Here is a 16,820-nt window from a genome sequence, read left to right on the forward strand (position 1 = left end):
AACAGTAGTAATATGATTGAGTATTAAAATAGAGCATCCCAGAGATCTTTGGGCCCTCAGACATCACTGCACAGGCCGAGGAACACTTCCAAAAACCATTGTCTGGGAATACAGTTCATTGATGCATTCACAAATGTAAGTTGAAACTTGACCATGCAAAGAGGAAACCGTATATAAACAAGATCCAAAAACACCACCACCTTCTCTGGTCTTGAGCTAATTTAAGGTGGACTGAAGTGAAACACAGATGTCTTCATCTGCTAAGATGACTGATAACACTGAATGTGTAGGACACTGTTCAACACTTGCACTACATGACACAGTGGGGGCCTTAAGCAGCTCCTTCAGCAACAGACCGCTGCATCCATCCTGTTGCTGATTTTACGTTACCACAGGTCCTTCATTGCAACAGCTGTCAGACTCCAGCATCATCAACATAGAACTGTGTTGATGTTGTTTCACATCACAACATCTAAAACCTTCATTTCATCTATCCAAACATCCTGTGCAATATTTCATAGTTTTACTGTTACATATTTTTCTACAGTATAATAGTACAAAACACTAAATTTATTGTCCGTAACTGACTAATGCGCAATTCAATATGGCAATAGCATTTTTATGACTTTTATGAATAGTATTCTTATACTCTTTATATAATGTACATATAAATAAGTATAGCTTATTCTGTATCTTTTCGTATTGTCTTTTTGATCTTTCTGTGTGTCTCTTTCTTTGCCGTCTGTAACAATTTAATTTCCCTGGTGTGGGATAATGAAGTTTTTATCTTATCTTCAATGATCTGATATTTAATGACTTTCACTGAAAATATAAGAAACATTTCTGTTTGAAATATACCTTACTAAATGCTTACATTCCAGCACTAACAGTCTTTTTTGGGAAGTCCAGACTCCTGTAGTCACAGGACAGTAACCTTGGACATATAATGTAATCAACAGGGGAAGCCTCATCTTGACTACAAAATTTTAGTTTATCTTCTACACAGTTCTTACCTCATTCACGCAAAAGAAAAAATCAAGCAGCAACTAATTACTCAGTCTTCTTTTTTTTTTTTAATGCAGACTGAGATTATAACAGTATCATTATATGTATAAAACAATGAGTATTGCTGAGGCTCCTTATATTTTCAAAATAAAGATACAGAATATTAGTGCGACAGAACAGAGAGGTGTTGAATAATGGCAGAAAGGCCAGGAAAGGCTCTGCATATTGTACCAGTGATCAACTGACAGAAGCCATCATTGCACTTTAGCTCGTATCCCCTTTGTCTCAGAGCTCACGTAAAATCTGTGATTAACGTAATCATCCAAAAGTAAAGAATTTCAAATCCCACCACCAAAGAAATATACATTACATTTTAATAGAATTACATAAATGGCATGGTTAGTAGTCAGATTATAATAAGAAAAATGCTTAATAATAATGATTCTGTTGTTCTGTACAGACCCCATGTCTTCATAATTCAGGCACCATGGATCCACAGGCCAAGGGAAAAACAGTAGAATGCAACTCAGCAACTAGGGAATATTACACATGGGTGGACAACAAGCATGTGACTGGAGCTGAAGATTTTTAACTTATAAAATAAAATTGCATTGTGTTGTTTCCTTACTGTGTTATGTCTCTCAACTACAGCTCAACCCCAAGAGCAAAATAGAGTTGATTCCAACGATTACAATCTCACAACTTTTCCCTAAAATAAACCTTCAGGGGATAAAAAGGCAAAAAATGATGTTTGGCAAACAAATTCATGAACTGTTGGAATTGAAAATAAATGTTGAAGTGATCCCTCTTTGTTACAGCTTTCTTGTTAAATATTAAATGTTTAATCATTAGTCAGTCCATGACCTTGTATCTTTAAACCTGGTCAGATCAAAGTGGCACAGCAAAATTCATTAAAGGCAGTTTTTTGAATCAGCTGCTGACCATGCAGTACCAGAACGTCTATTGTAGAGGAAGGTTATATAAAATTTGATGATGCAACATGGTTAATATCTTATAGCTTCCTACTTTTTGTATGCTCTTCCATTTGGTTCCCCACAAAGCTCAGTATTTCCACAACAGCTTGATAGTGTTTGTCGTAGTTGAACAATGACCTGATCTTGTTCCAAAGTGTGAATATTTCAATGTTGGTGTGACCAGGCCTCAAGCCCAGCACCCTGGCAGCTAGCAGTAATGCAGGACCATCATACTTCAGGGTTCTTTGCTAGAAATCACGCACACAAATTTGTTACATAACTGATCTTATATTTTGAACATTCCTCAGAGGTCTTCCTAGCATCAGTCACCATAACAGTCATGTTTAAGATTTTCTTAGGGTCTCTTAGGAGACAATTTTCCCTCTAGTGAGTTCATGTTTTCAACACTATTGAATAGTCACTACTGAATGCCTGAGTGACTGATATGTTCTTGTTCCCTTTGACAGCCGCAAAAGACAGTGACATGTAGGTAGGATGATCATGGATTAGGGCTACCTTGCAGGACCCTCAGTCACACGCTAAAGAGCTGTCTTTCCATGAGAATACTCAGATTTTACACAAGAGGCTTACTGTCATGTCTACCTGTCTGCACTTCAAAACCTAAAGCAGCTCAGTATGGAGCTGTCTTTGAAAAAGTTAATTCGGTTCCAGTGAGCATTGTTGGTCCTAAAGCTACAGAGACAGAGAGCAGCTGTGGTCTTATCATGTGATCACGTCATTTTTCCTTAACCTTGACAACAATTGGTGCTCATATAGTGTCTTTCTAGTTTAACTTTAAAGCCCATTTTCCAAAGATACTGATTTGATATATGGTAAAGATAATCAGACTTGTTTTCTCATCACAACGATTTCCATGTCTTATTATCTCAGAAAAACAACTTTCCTTACTTCATGGAATACAGTATTTAAGTGGCTTGTACAGTAATTTGCGTCAAGAAAAAGAGCCAGGAACAGGGACAGCAAGAATGACAGAGGAAGCAAGTAGACTCACATGACAATTTTTAAACACCATTTTTCCTGGATAAGTATGTTGTAATCATATGCTAACAGCTTGGAAGTGATGACATAATTAACAGTTTCACTGGGAATTACAGTCACAATAAAAAGACTTACTCTTTTACTGCATTACTATTGTTATTTTAAGATATCATGATTGCAAGCCTCAGTTGCTGTCAAATTCTGTCAGCTGTGGAGAGTTTTAATAAGAAACGTACAAGGCAGCCGGGAGCATCACCAGTGTCAGTGGACATCAGCGAAGCATGCATACAGTATTCTGTGCAGGACACAGTTCATTGTGAGACACGATGCCTCAAAGACCACTGTGGTATCAAGCTCATGGGCACAGGCTAACCTCTGTTACTGTTACAAGCTATGATCACATGTGTAGAGATGATTAAAACAGAATATAGTATACTTGCACCTTCACTCAGACATCTCTTACATGTGTAAACACAACCTAGAAGATGGCAATATAAAGTACAGGTTTTTTATAATCACACCGAAGAAATATATGATTAGACTAATGATGCTTTAAATAACAGAAAACAAATTATTTAAAATATTTTCTAGTTTTAGCTATAACTTCTGTCTTGAGTGCAAAGAATTAATGGACTGGTTTTATTCGAGCAGTGCATTTGTGGCTAATGTCAGCAGTCTGTTATGAGCCAAACTCCACAGTTTCCTCTGTGATGGGCTTGAACTCGTAGTTCCCCCTCCCGTCCATGTGGAGATAATACTTAAAAAGAACAGAAATGAAAACAGAAAACTGAGTCAGTAAGAAACACAGAAAGAAAAAAGACATCAAGTCCAAATTAGCTGACACAGTGAAATCTGTCAATGCATATCTGTCAGGCAAAAATTTGTGCTAACTGTATTTGTCATATACACAATCATACTATACAGTGAAATGCTTAGTCAGTCTCTGTATAGTGTGTCTAGTGCTAATAGATAAAATGTTAAACACAAAAGAACTTTCTAGAGAACATAGAATATACAGAAGGAATAAAGCAATGGCTTAGCCAGCTTCGCTAGCTGACAGCAATGGGGTATAGAACATTGAAATGTACAGAATGAGAATGAAGAAACAGGGTGAGCATTGTGCTGCTTGGCCTGCTATCTAAAAAATATTTCATCACCTTTGCTGTACACTATACATGAAACTAAAAACTAAATCTGTGAAAGTTTTGTGACAAAAAAGAAGAGTAAATGTGGCTGCAGAAATTTGAGGATTTCATTTAAAGTTATCAGAACACAGATGACATTCAGTCCTTACTTCGTGGTGCTTCCACAGAGACTTTCTGTGAGACACTGTGAACAAGGTGATGCCCACCTGTGGAATAAAGAAAACAGAAGTGGTGCTAGACTCAATACCAGTTCAATAAGTTAAAAACCTTAAAAAATGTGCCCACATTTGCAGCATGTGAGTCACTGCAATATTAATCAGTTATTACTGCACTGATCCTGAGACAATTGAATCATCACAAAGATGATTACAAATGGTAAAGATTTTTAAGACTGGAAGGAGACAGTGCAGTGTTCAAGAAGGGCAACCGGGTTTAGGAAAAACAGCATTTTAAAGACCAACATGTTTTTGCTAATTTTCTGCCTTCTCAACATGGTTTACAACACTGTAGATTGTTTGAAAGTGCTTCCACAACATTATTTACCAGTTCTCCCTGAAGCCATTTTTTATTGACAAATTATTACTAGTTACTCCCAATAGAGAAGCTGGTGGAAAAATGAAGACTTTGACTGTTGATTTTTGTTTCACTCTGTGACCTGTTCTGCAACAGACATTTTGCTTTGTCTGTTGGCTTCACTGAACAATAACAGACAGCCAATCCTTATGCAACAGCAGATAATAAGTAAAACAACAAGAGGTTATAAATAATCTGATGGCAGATAACATGTTAGTCATTTCTTGTTGCTCACTGACAAGGGTGAGGCCAGATGCAAACCTTGTTTTTCTAGATGTACCATGGTTGTGTGTATGATGTGTGATTGAATAGTACCGTTCTGCAGTGGCTGTAGATGTAATCCTCCACATCTACACTCACTGCACTGGTGCACTCATCCAGAATGGCAAACTGGGGCTTGTGGTAGAACAGTCTGGCCATCTACATACACAAATAGAAACAGACACACTCATCATGATGAGTTTAACATCGAAAACAGAATCACTACAAAAAGCAGTGGAAAAATGCTAACATATGTATAACACCTAACCATAAATTTCAGCATTTCCATGGATACAAACCGGTTGGGGGTAAAAAAAAAAATAAAATAAAATAAAAAATAAATAAAAGGTGAAACACTGCATGAATAGAGAAAACTTCATAAAACTCTGAGTGTCGAGTGCAGGTATGTCAAAACTATTCAATCTATCCATCCATCTCCATCTATCCCTGTGTGGCTGAAAATATTGCAAGAAGCCACGCAAAACATTACATTGGAACACCTTGCATTACCTATACTGCTATAGTGTATGCACTTACCCTATACTGAGACAGAGTTTAGGTTTTCAAATCAAATATATATTAAAAATAGAAGACTCAGGCTAATGTAGGCTGCGGCTACGCTAAACATCACTAGAGTCTTTTCCAAATCAGCAACCCATAACACCAGAGAGATTATATTTAAAGTATCAAAATTCCTGAGGGGTCCTGCCCACCCATCACTGACTATGCCGGATATACCTCAGAACTGCAATATGATGCTACTGATACTGATTACATAAGAGAAAGTGACAGTACTTGAGAATATTTACCAATATCACTAGTTTTGATGTTGGCACTGGAGATGTTCAAAAATAGCCTGAGAAACATGTGATGTTAATATAGAACGAACTTGAAATGCACCTGACTTGTATCGAGCGCTCTATGAGAGCTCCGATACAACTCGCTAGCCAGCCGTTGTGAATTGTCATTTTCATCGTCTTATCCTAAAAAAACACTGTGCTAGCGATATAGCTATACACACCACAAAGCAACAGAAACTAACTTGTCATCGCATGCACGAGTTCTTATGAGCCGAAGTTGCACTGACTGAACCACAGAATTAGAATTCCATTAGGGATATAACAACAGAAAAAACTCACAGACCGATAATACCTTGATAAAAAGTCCACCATTCAATATTTACAAGAAAGAAAGAAAGAAAAAAAAAGTTGAAGAAACGCTTTTTATTAATAAATTAGTGTGTACACAATTTTTATTTATATATAATTAGTTTTTAACTTAAAACGCTTCTGCTTCCCTTTTTTCGACAGTCGACAGCCATGACCTAAGCATTTGCAAAAAGATTGGCATGAATTGTCTTTGGTAATGAATGATTGAACCATGTATAATTTTAAAAAAAAACCATTTCAACAGTATGCAGAAGTCCTTTTATAAAATAATAATAAAAAAAGAGCTGTTCCATCACACGACCACAATCATGATCAGTTTATGTACTGGCAGGTTAACAGCTGCCTATGTTCAAACCTGCTTGTGAAGCGTGGTTTACAGTGTGGGCAAAACTCTGTGTGTGGGGACAGTCCAGCCTCTGTCACCACTACATCCAGTTTTTTGTGATTGTCTGTAATGACAGCAATACCGTGATGATTGTTAGCATGTCAAGTTCCTACTCCACAACAGCAGATTTCAAAAGATCAGCTATGTTGAGTCCAGTGTGTGACTGGAAAAGAGGCCTTGTCTTTTCATTTCCCATTCTGTGGTCATAACAAGAGCTGTGACTGTAATATATCTCTGAGTAGCTTGTCAAGTCCACCCACCTGTGGTTATTGAGATGCACTCTGTTTCTTTGAGGCTCTGTGTTACTTCTGTCTCCCGGTACAGAGCTGATATCACTGTGCGACTGAAGTTTGGTCTTGATGGAATTGTAAACTTTGGCACCAATGTGTTTAGCAACCTCTGAAATTCATCGTTGTCGATCACAGAAAACAGTCTTTGGCTATATATTCACCAATGCATCTTGTAAATTCTTCAGCTGTGGGACTAATGGGGAAGTGGGGCTCCACATACTTCTTTCAAGTTTTGTTGTTGAAGCTTTGTTGTTGTTGTGATTTCAGCTTTTCTTAAAGGTGATGTGCCAAATGGCTTCTTGTGTTTGATGTGTTTCCTGTAGTTTAGTTGACTGCTGTCTGGCAGTATTTGCAAGTTGTTTTGCGTTTGTCAGTTTCCCTTTCGCCATTGTCAGTTCTTGAACTGGGAAAACCAAAATGCTGCCACACATTGGCTCTAGAAGCTGATGGGAGTTGGATTCTTGCCTATTATGATTAGGACAGTAAATAACTAACATCACGGTGGATAGGGTCACAGTCCCACGATGGCATGGAGCCATATTTCTATTGTGATATCGCAAGATTCAATTTATCGTTAGATCCCTAAATTCCATTCCAGTGAAAAATTCCATTCCATTCCACTGCCCTCCCACCCCAAAACTGACAAGTCTGGTTGACCAAAATGACCAACCACACCAGGCCTTGGCCATGATGTACCAGCTCCACAGGGCTTGAGTCCTTCAGGTTAATTCATGAGAAAAGAAAGTAAAACAAAATACTTCTTCTTTTCTGTTCAGTCTGCACTGTATATGGACACTATCAGAGCCAAATTGTGGTTTGATAACACTGTGCTGTTTCAAGAAGTAAATCAGAAGGCCTTCAACCTGTTGCTATTCTTGTAATGAAATTATATCCACAACTTAACAACTTAAACAGACTGACATGTAAGAATGTACCAGAAATAAAAATATACTAAGACAATAAAATATAATAAGAATAGCTGAGAATATACTAAAATGTATATACTGAAATGCAGCTGACAAGGTATATGTGTGTGTACTTAAATGTTAAGTACACAGAAGGTGCAGGAGAAGGTGTAGGTGTAAAGTGCAGTGTGCAGTGGTTTACAGTTCTCACAGTCTCTCATTCCAGTGAGGGGCTGCTGGGGGTGATAGCTCTGACAGCTCTGGGGAAGAAGCTGTCCCTCAGTCTGTTGGTGGTGGTGTGGATGTTCCTGTACCGCTTTCCTGATGGAAGCGGTACAAACAGTCTGTAGCCCGGGTGGCTGGGGTCCGTGGCGATGGATCTTGCCCTCTTCCTGACCCGGCCTTCATATATATAGTCTAAGTCAGGAAGGGGGCAGCCCACGATGCCCTGTGCAGTTTTAACCACCCGTGCCAGTTGTTTCCTCTCCTGTGCTGTGCAGTTGGCATACCACACTGTCACACTAAGGCAGAGGATGCTTTCAATTGTGGCCCTGTAGAAGTTGACGAGCAACCAAGAGGAGAGTCCAGCCCGTTTCAGTTTCCTGAGGAAGAAGAGTCTTTGTTGTGCCTTCTTCACCAGGCGGGAGGTGTTCATGGACCAGGAGAGATCAGATGTGATGTGGAGGCCCAGGAACATGATGTTGTCCACATGCTCCACCACTTCTCCATCCATGAGGAGGGGGGCGTTGGTTTCTGGTTGGGAAAACACTGTGATGGTCTTGACTGGGAGGACAGAATCAGTGCAGAACTGAACATAGGACAATACAGATGATGTAGACTCCTCTAGGTCTGCCTCTTCACTGAACACAGTCCAGTCTGTAAGCTCAAAGCAGTCCTGAAGTGCAGAGGAGGCCTCCTCAGTCCATATCTGTACTCTCCTGGTGGTTGGCTTTGTTCTGTGTGACAATGGTAACACAGCTATCCATCCGGCAAGAGACTATCCTTAGACAGACCTTGTTGATTTTGTTGGCGAGAGACCTAGTGTTAGTGAGGAAGAGACTGGGGAGAGCCGGTCTGTGAGTGTTAGCTTGTAGCCTAGCAGACAAGCCGGCTCTCTTGCCCCGCTTGTGTTTACGGTGCCTCCTCCGTCTCCTTGGCAGCAGTGGGGGTGGTGGTGGTGGGCTCTGTAGCAGCTCCGATGGAATAAAGTCCTTTTTTTTTTTTTCATTTTCAAGTTTGCGTTTTCATTTTAATATTAGCCCTTATGGGCTTCCATAGTTCAACGATACTGACTCTGACTAATCTCCTCACCTCTTGTTTAAAAAAAAATAAAACATTCAAAAAAAAAAAAAAAAGAAAAGCTAGACTTAAAGCTCTAAATGTCTCTCATTTTTGGATTTAAGATTTGTTTCCCCACACACAAACATGTTATATATAGTACAATATTTAGTATTATCTGTAATTTGTTATAATTGTTGGGAGTAGAACAGTGACTCAGTAGTTCACACTATCACCTCACAGCGAGAAGGTCCTGCCAGCTGCATTCAATTTTAACTTTCTGTGTGGAGCTGCATGTTCTCCACATGACTGTCTAGGTTCCCTCACACAGTCTTAAGATGGGAGGGTTCAGTGAATCTGCAACACCACTTTAGCTGTGGGGATGAGTATGACCTAGGCCCCTCCACCCTTAGCAGGATAATCAGTTTACAAAATGTCTGACTTGGTGTTTTTAGTAATGTAAATGCTTCATTGAGTCATGTTTTCGGCACAGCCTGTTAACAGGAAGTGAGTGAGTCCTTACAGCCATTCTCTGCTTCTCTCCTCCACTGAGGACGTCCATCCAGTCCTGGACTGAGTCCCAGGAGCCCTCCCTGTCCAGGATGTGACCAAGCTGAACATTGTCCAGGTATTCCTTCAACACCTGGACAAAAGATACAGCAAGACAAGGTACAGTATACGGTAAAATTAGAAATACACACAGACAGTGGAGGTGAAAGTGTGGGTGTGTGTTTTGTCCCACCTGATCAGAGATGCCTCTCCTCCTCTGTTCGTCATAGGTGTCAGGGTAAATTACCTGGTCCCTCAGAGAACCCAGAGTCATGTAGGGTCTCTGGACAACCACAAAACAATTGCATGAATTCCTCCAATTTTTACATTGTAGTTGTTTTCTAAATTTAGTTTGAAGTCACTGAACATAATTATGATAGTGCTACCCGTAAGCATTTAAGTATCTTGGTGATCTTGGTTATTATTTATGAGTAAATGTTCAGTTGCAGTACATATATTTGTCACAACTTGGTGTATTGACTCGTTATATTGATATCTGACCCTCAAAAGCTGACATCTCTCTAGGCGTTATAACTCCTGGATCACTCTGCTGAGAACAATTTTGGCTGTGTCTAGCTAAATTTGCCTTAGTGTAAACAAAGCTGCTGCTAAAAGTCACAACTGGAACACAGCTGGTGCAAGAGAAAACATGACCTACAGAGGAGTTTTACCTGTGGAACATAGAAGAGCTTGCCTCTCTCAGGTTTTGTCAAGTTTCCACCAAACAGAGGCCACAGCTTAAAAAAAACATGTAATTGCTTTATATATCAGGGGAAAAAAAACATATATAGAACATATGTACATTACAGACAAAATTGATTAACTGGGCATTCCGTTTAGCCGCTTAACTGAAAAGTTTCTCACCTCCCCGAGCACTCTGAACAGAGAGCTTTTTCCACAGCCATTTGGTCCACACACAAGAACATTAGTGCCAGACCTCACCTTCAGAGGACAAAAACACTGACATGTTGGAATACAATATAACCAATACACACTTCATTAATTGGGATGGCTGTAGCTGACAATATACTTTAGTGGGTTGACCACTAATCAGGTTGGTGGTTCGATCTCTGGCCCTGTCTTCAGTCTGCATGCTGGAGGTCCTTGGGCAAGATACTGAACCCCAAATTGTTCACAGTATGTGTGTGTGTGTGTGCGTGTGTGTGTGTGAATGGATGAGTCAGCATTAGAAAACATCTGTAAAGCATTTAAGAGAAAAAGCTTTATATCTCTCCTGATGAGCAGGTTGGCACATTAAATGCCAGCCTCTGCCACTGGTGTATGTCTCTTTACATGTATGGGTGAATGCTGGCATGTGTTGTCACTTTGACTGATGGGTATACTTAAAAAGTGCTTCATAAATGCAATCCTTTTTGATTCATTCATTTTAACTCATACTTGCAAAAATGCATATGTTCATATGATTAAAAAATGTAGAAACAAATTCAACTGAGTTTTTGAAACAAATTCATTGCAATTATTAATTTGGCCAATCATACTGTAGTTTGCCCATCTGGCTGAGATACAGCAATGAAAGATCAGAGCTTTACCTCAAATGTAAGGTCACTGATCAAGATGTCTCCATTAGGTGTTGCTAGTGGGGTATGGTCAAATCTGCAAAAAACAAATAGCTGCTTTAAAAATAAGCTCATGAAAAAAACAGAAATAAAAATTATTTCGTGTATATTCAAGTGCAGAATATGAGACCTACTTGATGATGTTATCTCTGTTGATAATTCGACCACTTCCAGGTACCAGTATGAGTTTCTCTGCAGCGTCTGATTCTGGAATGAAGTAAACCAAAAATCAGTTCAGCTGTTTTGCTGCACAGCTCCAGTAATCTGAGATGAGAACTCATCTCTGTGACATATTTCTTGGTGGGTAGGAGTCATATGTACCCTTCTCCTGCTGGGAGACCATTGTGCGTTCATATTTGCCAGAATTCAGCTCCTTTAGCACTTTCATCAGTTCTGTGATGCGAGCTGTGAATCTGTGAGGGACAGGCACATTAATTTAAATATTAGACAAACTATTGAATTAATCAGTTAAATTCGCAGTATGTACTGAACACAGTTTAAAAAAATATGGGTAGAGAAAAGAGCTAACAACATTGTTAAGCAACATAGCAATGGTACAGGTTACCAATGGATTTCTCAACTCCTAAATGTCCCTATGAACACAACTGGGGCCATTATCCACAAGCAGAAGGAACATCACTTCATCAACACTGGGAAAGAGCTCTAGAAAGACCTGGAAGCAGAAGATCAAGATTCACCAGCCTTCCCCTCGGAACCTTCAAGATTTAAAGAATGGGCCAAAATCTCATTTGAACACGGGGACTGATTAGTTTTTTGTTCAGGAAGTGCTTTAAAGCTGTAATTGCAAACAAAGGCTTCTCCACCAAGTAATAAATACATTTCAGTTAGCATGCTCAACACAATTTTTTCTGTGTCATTCCATTTTATTGCACAACTTATTTTATAGATTGGAATGTTAAAATTTCTTTTTTGTGTAGTTTTGAGTTAACACAAATGTTTGGTCTCAGTTCCCTATGACTAGCTGCATTGGGGAATTAAATGAAAAAAAAAAAGTTAATGTGTTGATTACTTTTTCCTCCATTGTATAAATGCCTTTATATATTGCCAGTTGACTAAAAATGATCGTACTTCATTTGTTACAGACTTTGTCTTCACACATGCATAGAAAGTTATTTTTTTGTAGCTAGAGGGGGTGTGGGAATGCAAGGGAGGGAGACAGCCCTTTAAATCTCTGTGTGATCACCACACTGTGTTTTAATGCAGCCAAATTCACTATATAGGTATTCTGAAAACTGAATAAATAAGAACTGTGATCACTGCTCATGAATACTATGCTACCTAGCAGGCATTCTCTACCTTCTGAGTGAAGACAATTTTAATAATATAGCCTGATACAGCAAATTACTAACTTCACAATTTTTACAATCTGTATAGCATGCAAACGCCCGCCTAGAGGTTGGCTCAATTAGTGCCCTTGAGCAAGGCACCCCCAAATATGCTCCCCGGGCGCTTGAATGCAGCCCACTGCTCCTGTGTGTCTCACTGCATGTTGCATGGTGCATGTGTGTGTTTCAGTGAATCAGTGATAGGTTAAAAGCAGAGAATAATTTCCCAGTTTGAGATTAGTAAAGTAAATAAAATAAAATCAATAAATAAAAATTTATCAGGGAAAAGAGATAGATCTATCTAGATAGGTCTAGATAGATCATATAGATAGGTCTATCTATCTATATGTGTCTGTTATTTACGCACAACATCTGTTGCATGTGTGTCTGTCCAGTTGAGTGATCCCCCCTCTTTTCCCTGATATTTTTTTTTTCTTTTTTAGAGTAAGAAATTGAAGTTTTAACAAATTATTTTGACCTGAATACAGATACATGTAAATGTGACACATACTGGTATCAAAATGTACTTGAGGACACTGCAGGGTTTCCTATACATTTAATATATGTGACATCAGGATACAAAATCAGCATTGCCCGCCGCATGTTGATTTTATATTTTTGGAGCTGTGCGCCTTGCTCTCGCTCTGTCACTCACAAAAACATGTTTCCCCACACACAGACTTTAGAGGAGTCGGGGAAAGCAAAGTGAGCAGTTTAAAGTATGTAGTGAGTAAATACTAAAATAATATGGAGAATTAAGTAGAATTAACAGAGTGAAATAAGTAACAACCTACGCAACTACAAATGTGGCCGCAAGCGGCGATTCAAGGGGTACATCTCAATTCTCTTAATTGTCATTTCCTGTAGTCTATATTGATCATATAGACTACAGCACTCTGTCATTTATCAAACTTAACGTGTCGGAAACTTTGACGTTATGATTACAAGCCTTCACGTGGTTGCCACGTTATGTTTGAGGAACTGTCGCTGATATATAAACCATATACGTTGCTTGTTATCTGAGTGAAATAATGTTTCCATGACTTGAATATAACGGTGCAGTAGATTCAGCTGTGCCGCCGTCATCAGACACAGATATCGCTTCATGTGACGCTTAAGAGGACAGGACGTCTCAATTTTCTTAAGAGATTTCCTCGATTATTCTCTCCTTGTGTGGTTTTCTTGCGTCTTAGTCCCTCCCATCAGGGATGCATAGAGAGACGCAAGTGAGGGAAACCATTAGCAAAGTGGCTAAATTGTCTCATACTGCCTTTGAGCAGCGCAGCATGTGGGAACTTTCCTATCTTAGCATCACAAAAACCAAGTAGAGATCTCGTCTGATACTCGTCTCTCAGCCGTAAAGTACATTCACCTGTCAAAGATGACCAAGAGACAATTTGACTCAAAGCCAGCATCACATTAGGGCTGTGTCTGATGGTACACTTTTTATTATGGAGTGGCAGAGCTATGGAGGTTCTCTTAATTCATTACTACTATTTTGTAACCCAAGGCCACCATCTATTGTAGTCTTACCCCTTTCTACGATAAAGCTATGTGACTGAACAGAGACCGTCTTCACACTCAGTCTTTACGTCATATGTCAGCTGCCATGTACCCCACCACTCATCATGGGTCTATGCTGTATTGGCACTTCACATTAAGGAGTAACAATTAATGAAGTTCAAAGAATTTCAAACCTACATACAAATGAGAATACATTTGTCTTCTTATATTAACAATTGTTTTTGTTTAACTCATGCAGCTGGGACTCTGGCCTTGTTTACAATTGAAGAAGTACAGTTTAAATGGGGTGCAGAGCAGACATATGGAATGGGAAAAATTTTGAAAACTTCAATTTTTGAACTGTACAAACCTTTTCTTTGGATGTCAAAAAGATGCCTGAAGTGAAAAGTAATTTGAATCCTGTAAGGATATAATTTGGACTTCAATAGGGAAGATTGAAAATGCGTTTAAAATGGATGTTTAAAAAGACTTTAATTTTCACTGTTGATGACCAAATGACACCAATAGTGAGCGTTAAAAGGATGTTTACACAGTACATTTCAAAAACTAATTCTGGCTCTGACTGAATGGTCAACAAAGACATTAAATTGACATCTTTTGGAGGTTTCTTTGCTCAATGGATACCTTCTGAAGGAAGTGACCTGCCAAGGACTTTCAAAACACTTCAAAGAAAGATGAAGTTTATTAAAGTTTTTTTTAATCCCACTGAAGTGGCTACTCCAATAGTTTTAACAGGCCACTAAATGCCATCAGGACATTCAGACACGGGACTTTGTTTTTTGATAATATGTTCACCATTTTGTAATATTCTACAACACTCACCCAGACAGGCGGGCCATCTCTCGGCCAGCCAGGACAATCCTGCCCAGGGCTTGGGACATTCTCAGGAGCATCCTCCCACTCTGGTAGTAATCCTACAGGCCACACAGGTCCAATCACTTAAGTTAAACCTCACAGCCGCAAAACATCAGTAAAAAGTATTTTAAAAGCAAACTACACTTGCATATGTATATGTACACTGGATATAAAAAGTCTACACATCCCTGTTCAAATGCCAGGTTTTGTGATGGAAAAAAATGACACCAAGATAAATAATTTTTAAAACTTCTTCCACTTTTAATGTGACCTACAACCTGTACAACGCTATTGAAAAACAAACTGAAACATTTAAAGGGGAAAAATAAAAAATAAAAAAACTTAAAATTAGGCGTGCACGATAACTATAAGAGGAAATTATGGTTTCATTCTGATAAGTCCGATATCACGACAAATAGCCACGATAACATATTTTTGTCAGCACGGCAGTGCCTCGCTCCCACTATGAGACCCGACTGGCCTCCAGTGAATGCTGTGTTCAAGACGTCTGCATAATCAGAAAAACTCTCACTGGGAAAAATCAAGAATACCCCCTCATGCCAGAAAACAACTCGTTAACTCTGTCAGAATATTGGTAGTTGCTGACTTGAATTGATATTCGTATTAGTATTTTTCCACGTTACACATAAAAAAAATAGAAACATGAACTTAAAAAGATTGAAAAAACGACTAGCAAATGAGGGAACAGAGGACTTTACGTTACACACTGAATGCAGCATGCAGCACAGCATGCTTACGAAAACGAGGTCAGACTTCTTCAAAGTTTCCGAAGAAGACAGTTTGCTGTTTATTTGTAACAAATGTTCCAAGCGAGTTCCACGAGGAGGGGGATAAAGGACGAGCTTTTATACTTCAAACCTGATCAGCCACCTGAGACATAACCATTGCTTCGACAGAGTTTGGAAAGCGTATGAGGACGCCTTCTTTGCAAAACCGCTCCAAATCTGACAGATTGCGAGGGCATCTCCTGTGCACAGCTCTCTTCTGATCACCCAACAGATGTTCGATCGGATTCACGTCTGGACTCTGGCTGGGCCATTCTATTGAAGTAATTCTTTTGTTGATTTGGATGTGTGCTTTGGGTCATTGTCGTGCTGAAAGATAAAGTTCCTCTTCATCTTCAGCTTTCTAAAAGAAGCCCGACGGTTTTGTCCAACGCTGACTGGTATTTGGAACTGTTCATAATTCCCTCCACCCTGACTAAGACCCCAGTTCCAGCTGAAAAAAAACAGGCCCAACGCATGAGGCTGCCACCACCATGCTTCACTGTAGGTATGGTTTTCTTTTGGTGATGAGCAGTGTTGTTTTTATGCCAAATATACCTTTTGGAATCAAGTTCAAACTTGGTTTCATCGGACCATAACGCATTTTCCCACATGTGGTTGGGAGATTTTAAATGTGTTTTTGCGAAATGAAGCCAGGCTTGGATGTTTTTATTCATAAGATAAGGCCTCCGTCTTGCCACCCTACTCCATAGGCCAGACATATGAAGAAGACGGGAGATTGTTGTCACATGTGCCACACAGCCAGTATTTGTAAGAAATTCCTGCAGCTTCTTCAATGTTGCTGTCGGCCTCTTCACAGCCTCCCTGACCAGTTTTCTTCTCTTCTTATCAATTTTGGACGGATGTCCTGTTCTTGGTAATGTCACTGTTGTGCAATATTTTCTCCATTTGATGATGACCGATGACTTCACTGTGTGCCATGGCATATTTAATTGTAGATTTTGGAAATATTTTTGTACCCTTCACCTTACTGAGATCCCTCTGATGCTTTGGAAGCTCTCTTGTGCTGGAAGATGGGCTACAACAATGTCAGGAAAAGCCTACTAGAACAGCTGAACTTTATTTGGGGTGATAGGTGTGTGCTGACTCCAATTTAACATGAGTTTGAATGTAACTGATTAAATCTTAACACAGTCACATCCCCAGTTATAAGAGGGTGTGCACATTTTGTTTTTCAAT

At 39.2% G+C, this 16,820-nt stretch overlaps 1 protein-coding gene across 3 annotated transcripts in view; it reads right to left on the reverse strand.

The window, feature by feature from the left end:
* Nucleotides 1-1,093: 1,093 nt before the first annotated feature.
* LOC121623745 (ATP-binding cassette sub-family D member 3) overlaps nt 1,094-16,820 on the reverse strand; it is a 41,142-nt gene continuing 25,415 nt past the window's right edge. For 2 of the 3 annotated variants that reach the window (XM_041961171.1, XM_041961169.1), the window contains exons 13-23: nt 14,803-14,894; nt 11,432-11,523; nt 11,245-11,317; nt 11,084-11,147; nt 10,398-10,475; nt 10,205-10,270; nt 9,727-9,816; nt 9,508-9,627; nt 5,012-5,116; nt 4,273-4,329; nt 1,095-3,735 (exon numbers count right to left, since the gene is read on the reverse strand). In XM_041961171.1, the coding sequence (XP_041817105.1) occupies nt 3,658-3,735; nt 4,273-4,329; nt 5,012-5,116; nt 9,508-9,627; nt 9,727-9,816; nt 10,205-10,270; nt 10,398-10,475; nt 11,084-11,147; nt 11,245-11,317; nt 11,432-11,523; nt 14,803-14,894 (915 nt within the window). In that variant the 3' untranslated portion in view covers nt 1,095-3,657. Of the gene's footprint in view, nt 3,736-4,272; nt 4,330-5,011; nt 5,117-9,507; nt 9,628-9,726; nt 9,817-10,204; nt 10,271-10,397; nt 10,476-11,083; nt 11,148-11,244; nt 11,318-11,431; nt 11,524-14,802; nt 14,895-16,820 lie in introns of all 3 variants that reach the window. The other variant, XM_041961170.1, reaches the window with a different exon arrangement.

The sequence above is a fragment of the Chelmon rostratus genome, chromosome 20, assembly GCF_017976325.1.
Source record: "Chelmon rostratus isolate fCheRos1 chromosome 20, fCheRos1.pri, whole genome shotgun sequence".
NCBI classification, from domain to species: Eukaryota; Metazoa; Chordata; class Actinopteri; order Chaetodontiformes; family Chaetodontidae; genus Chelmon; species Chelmon rostratus.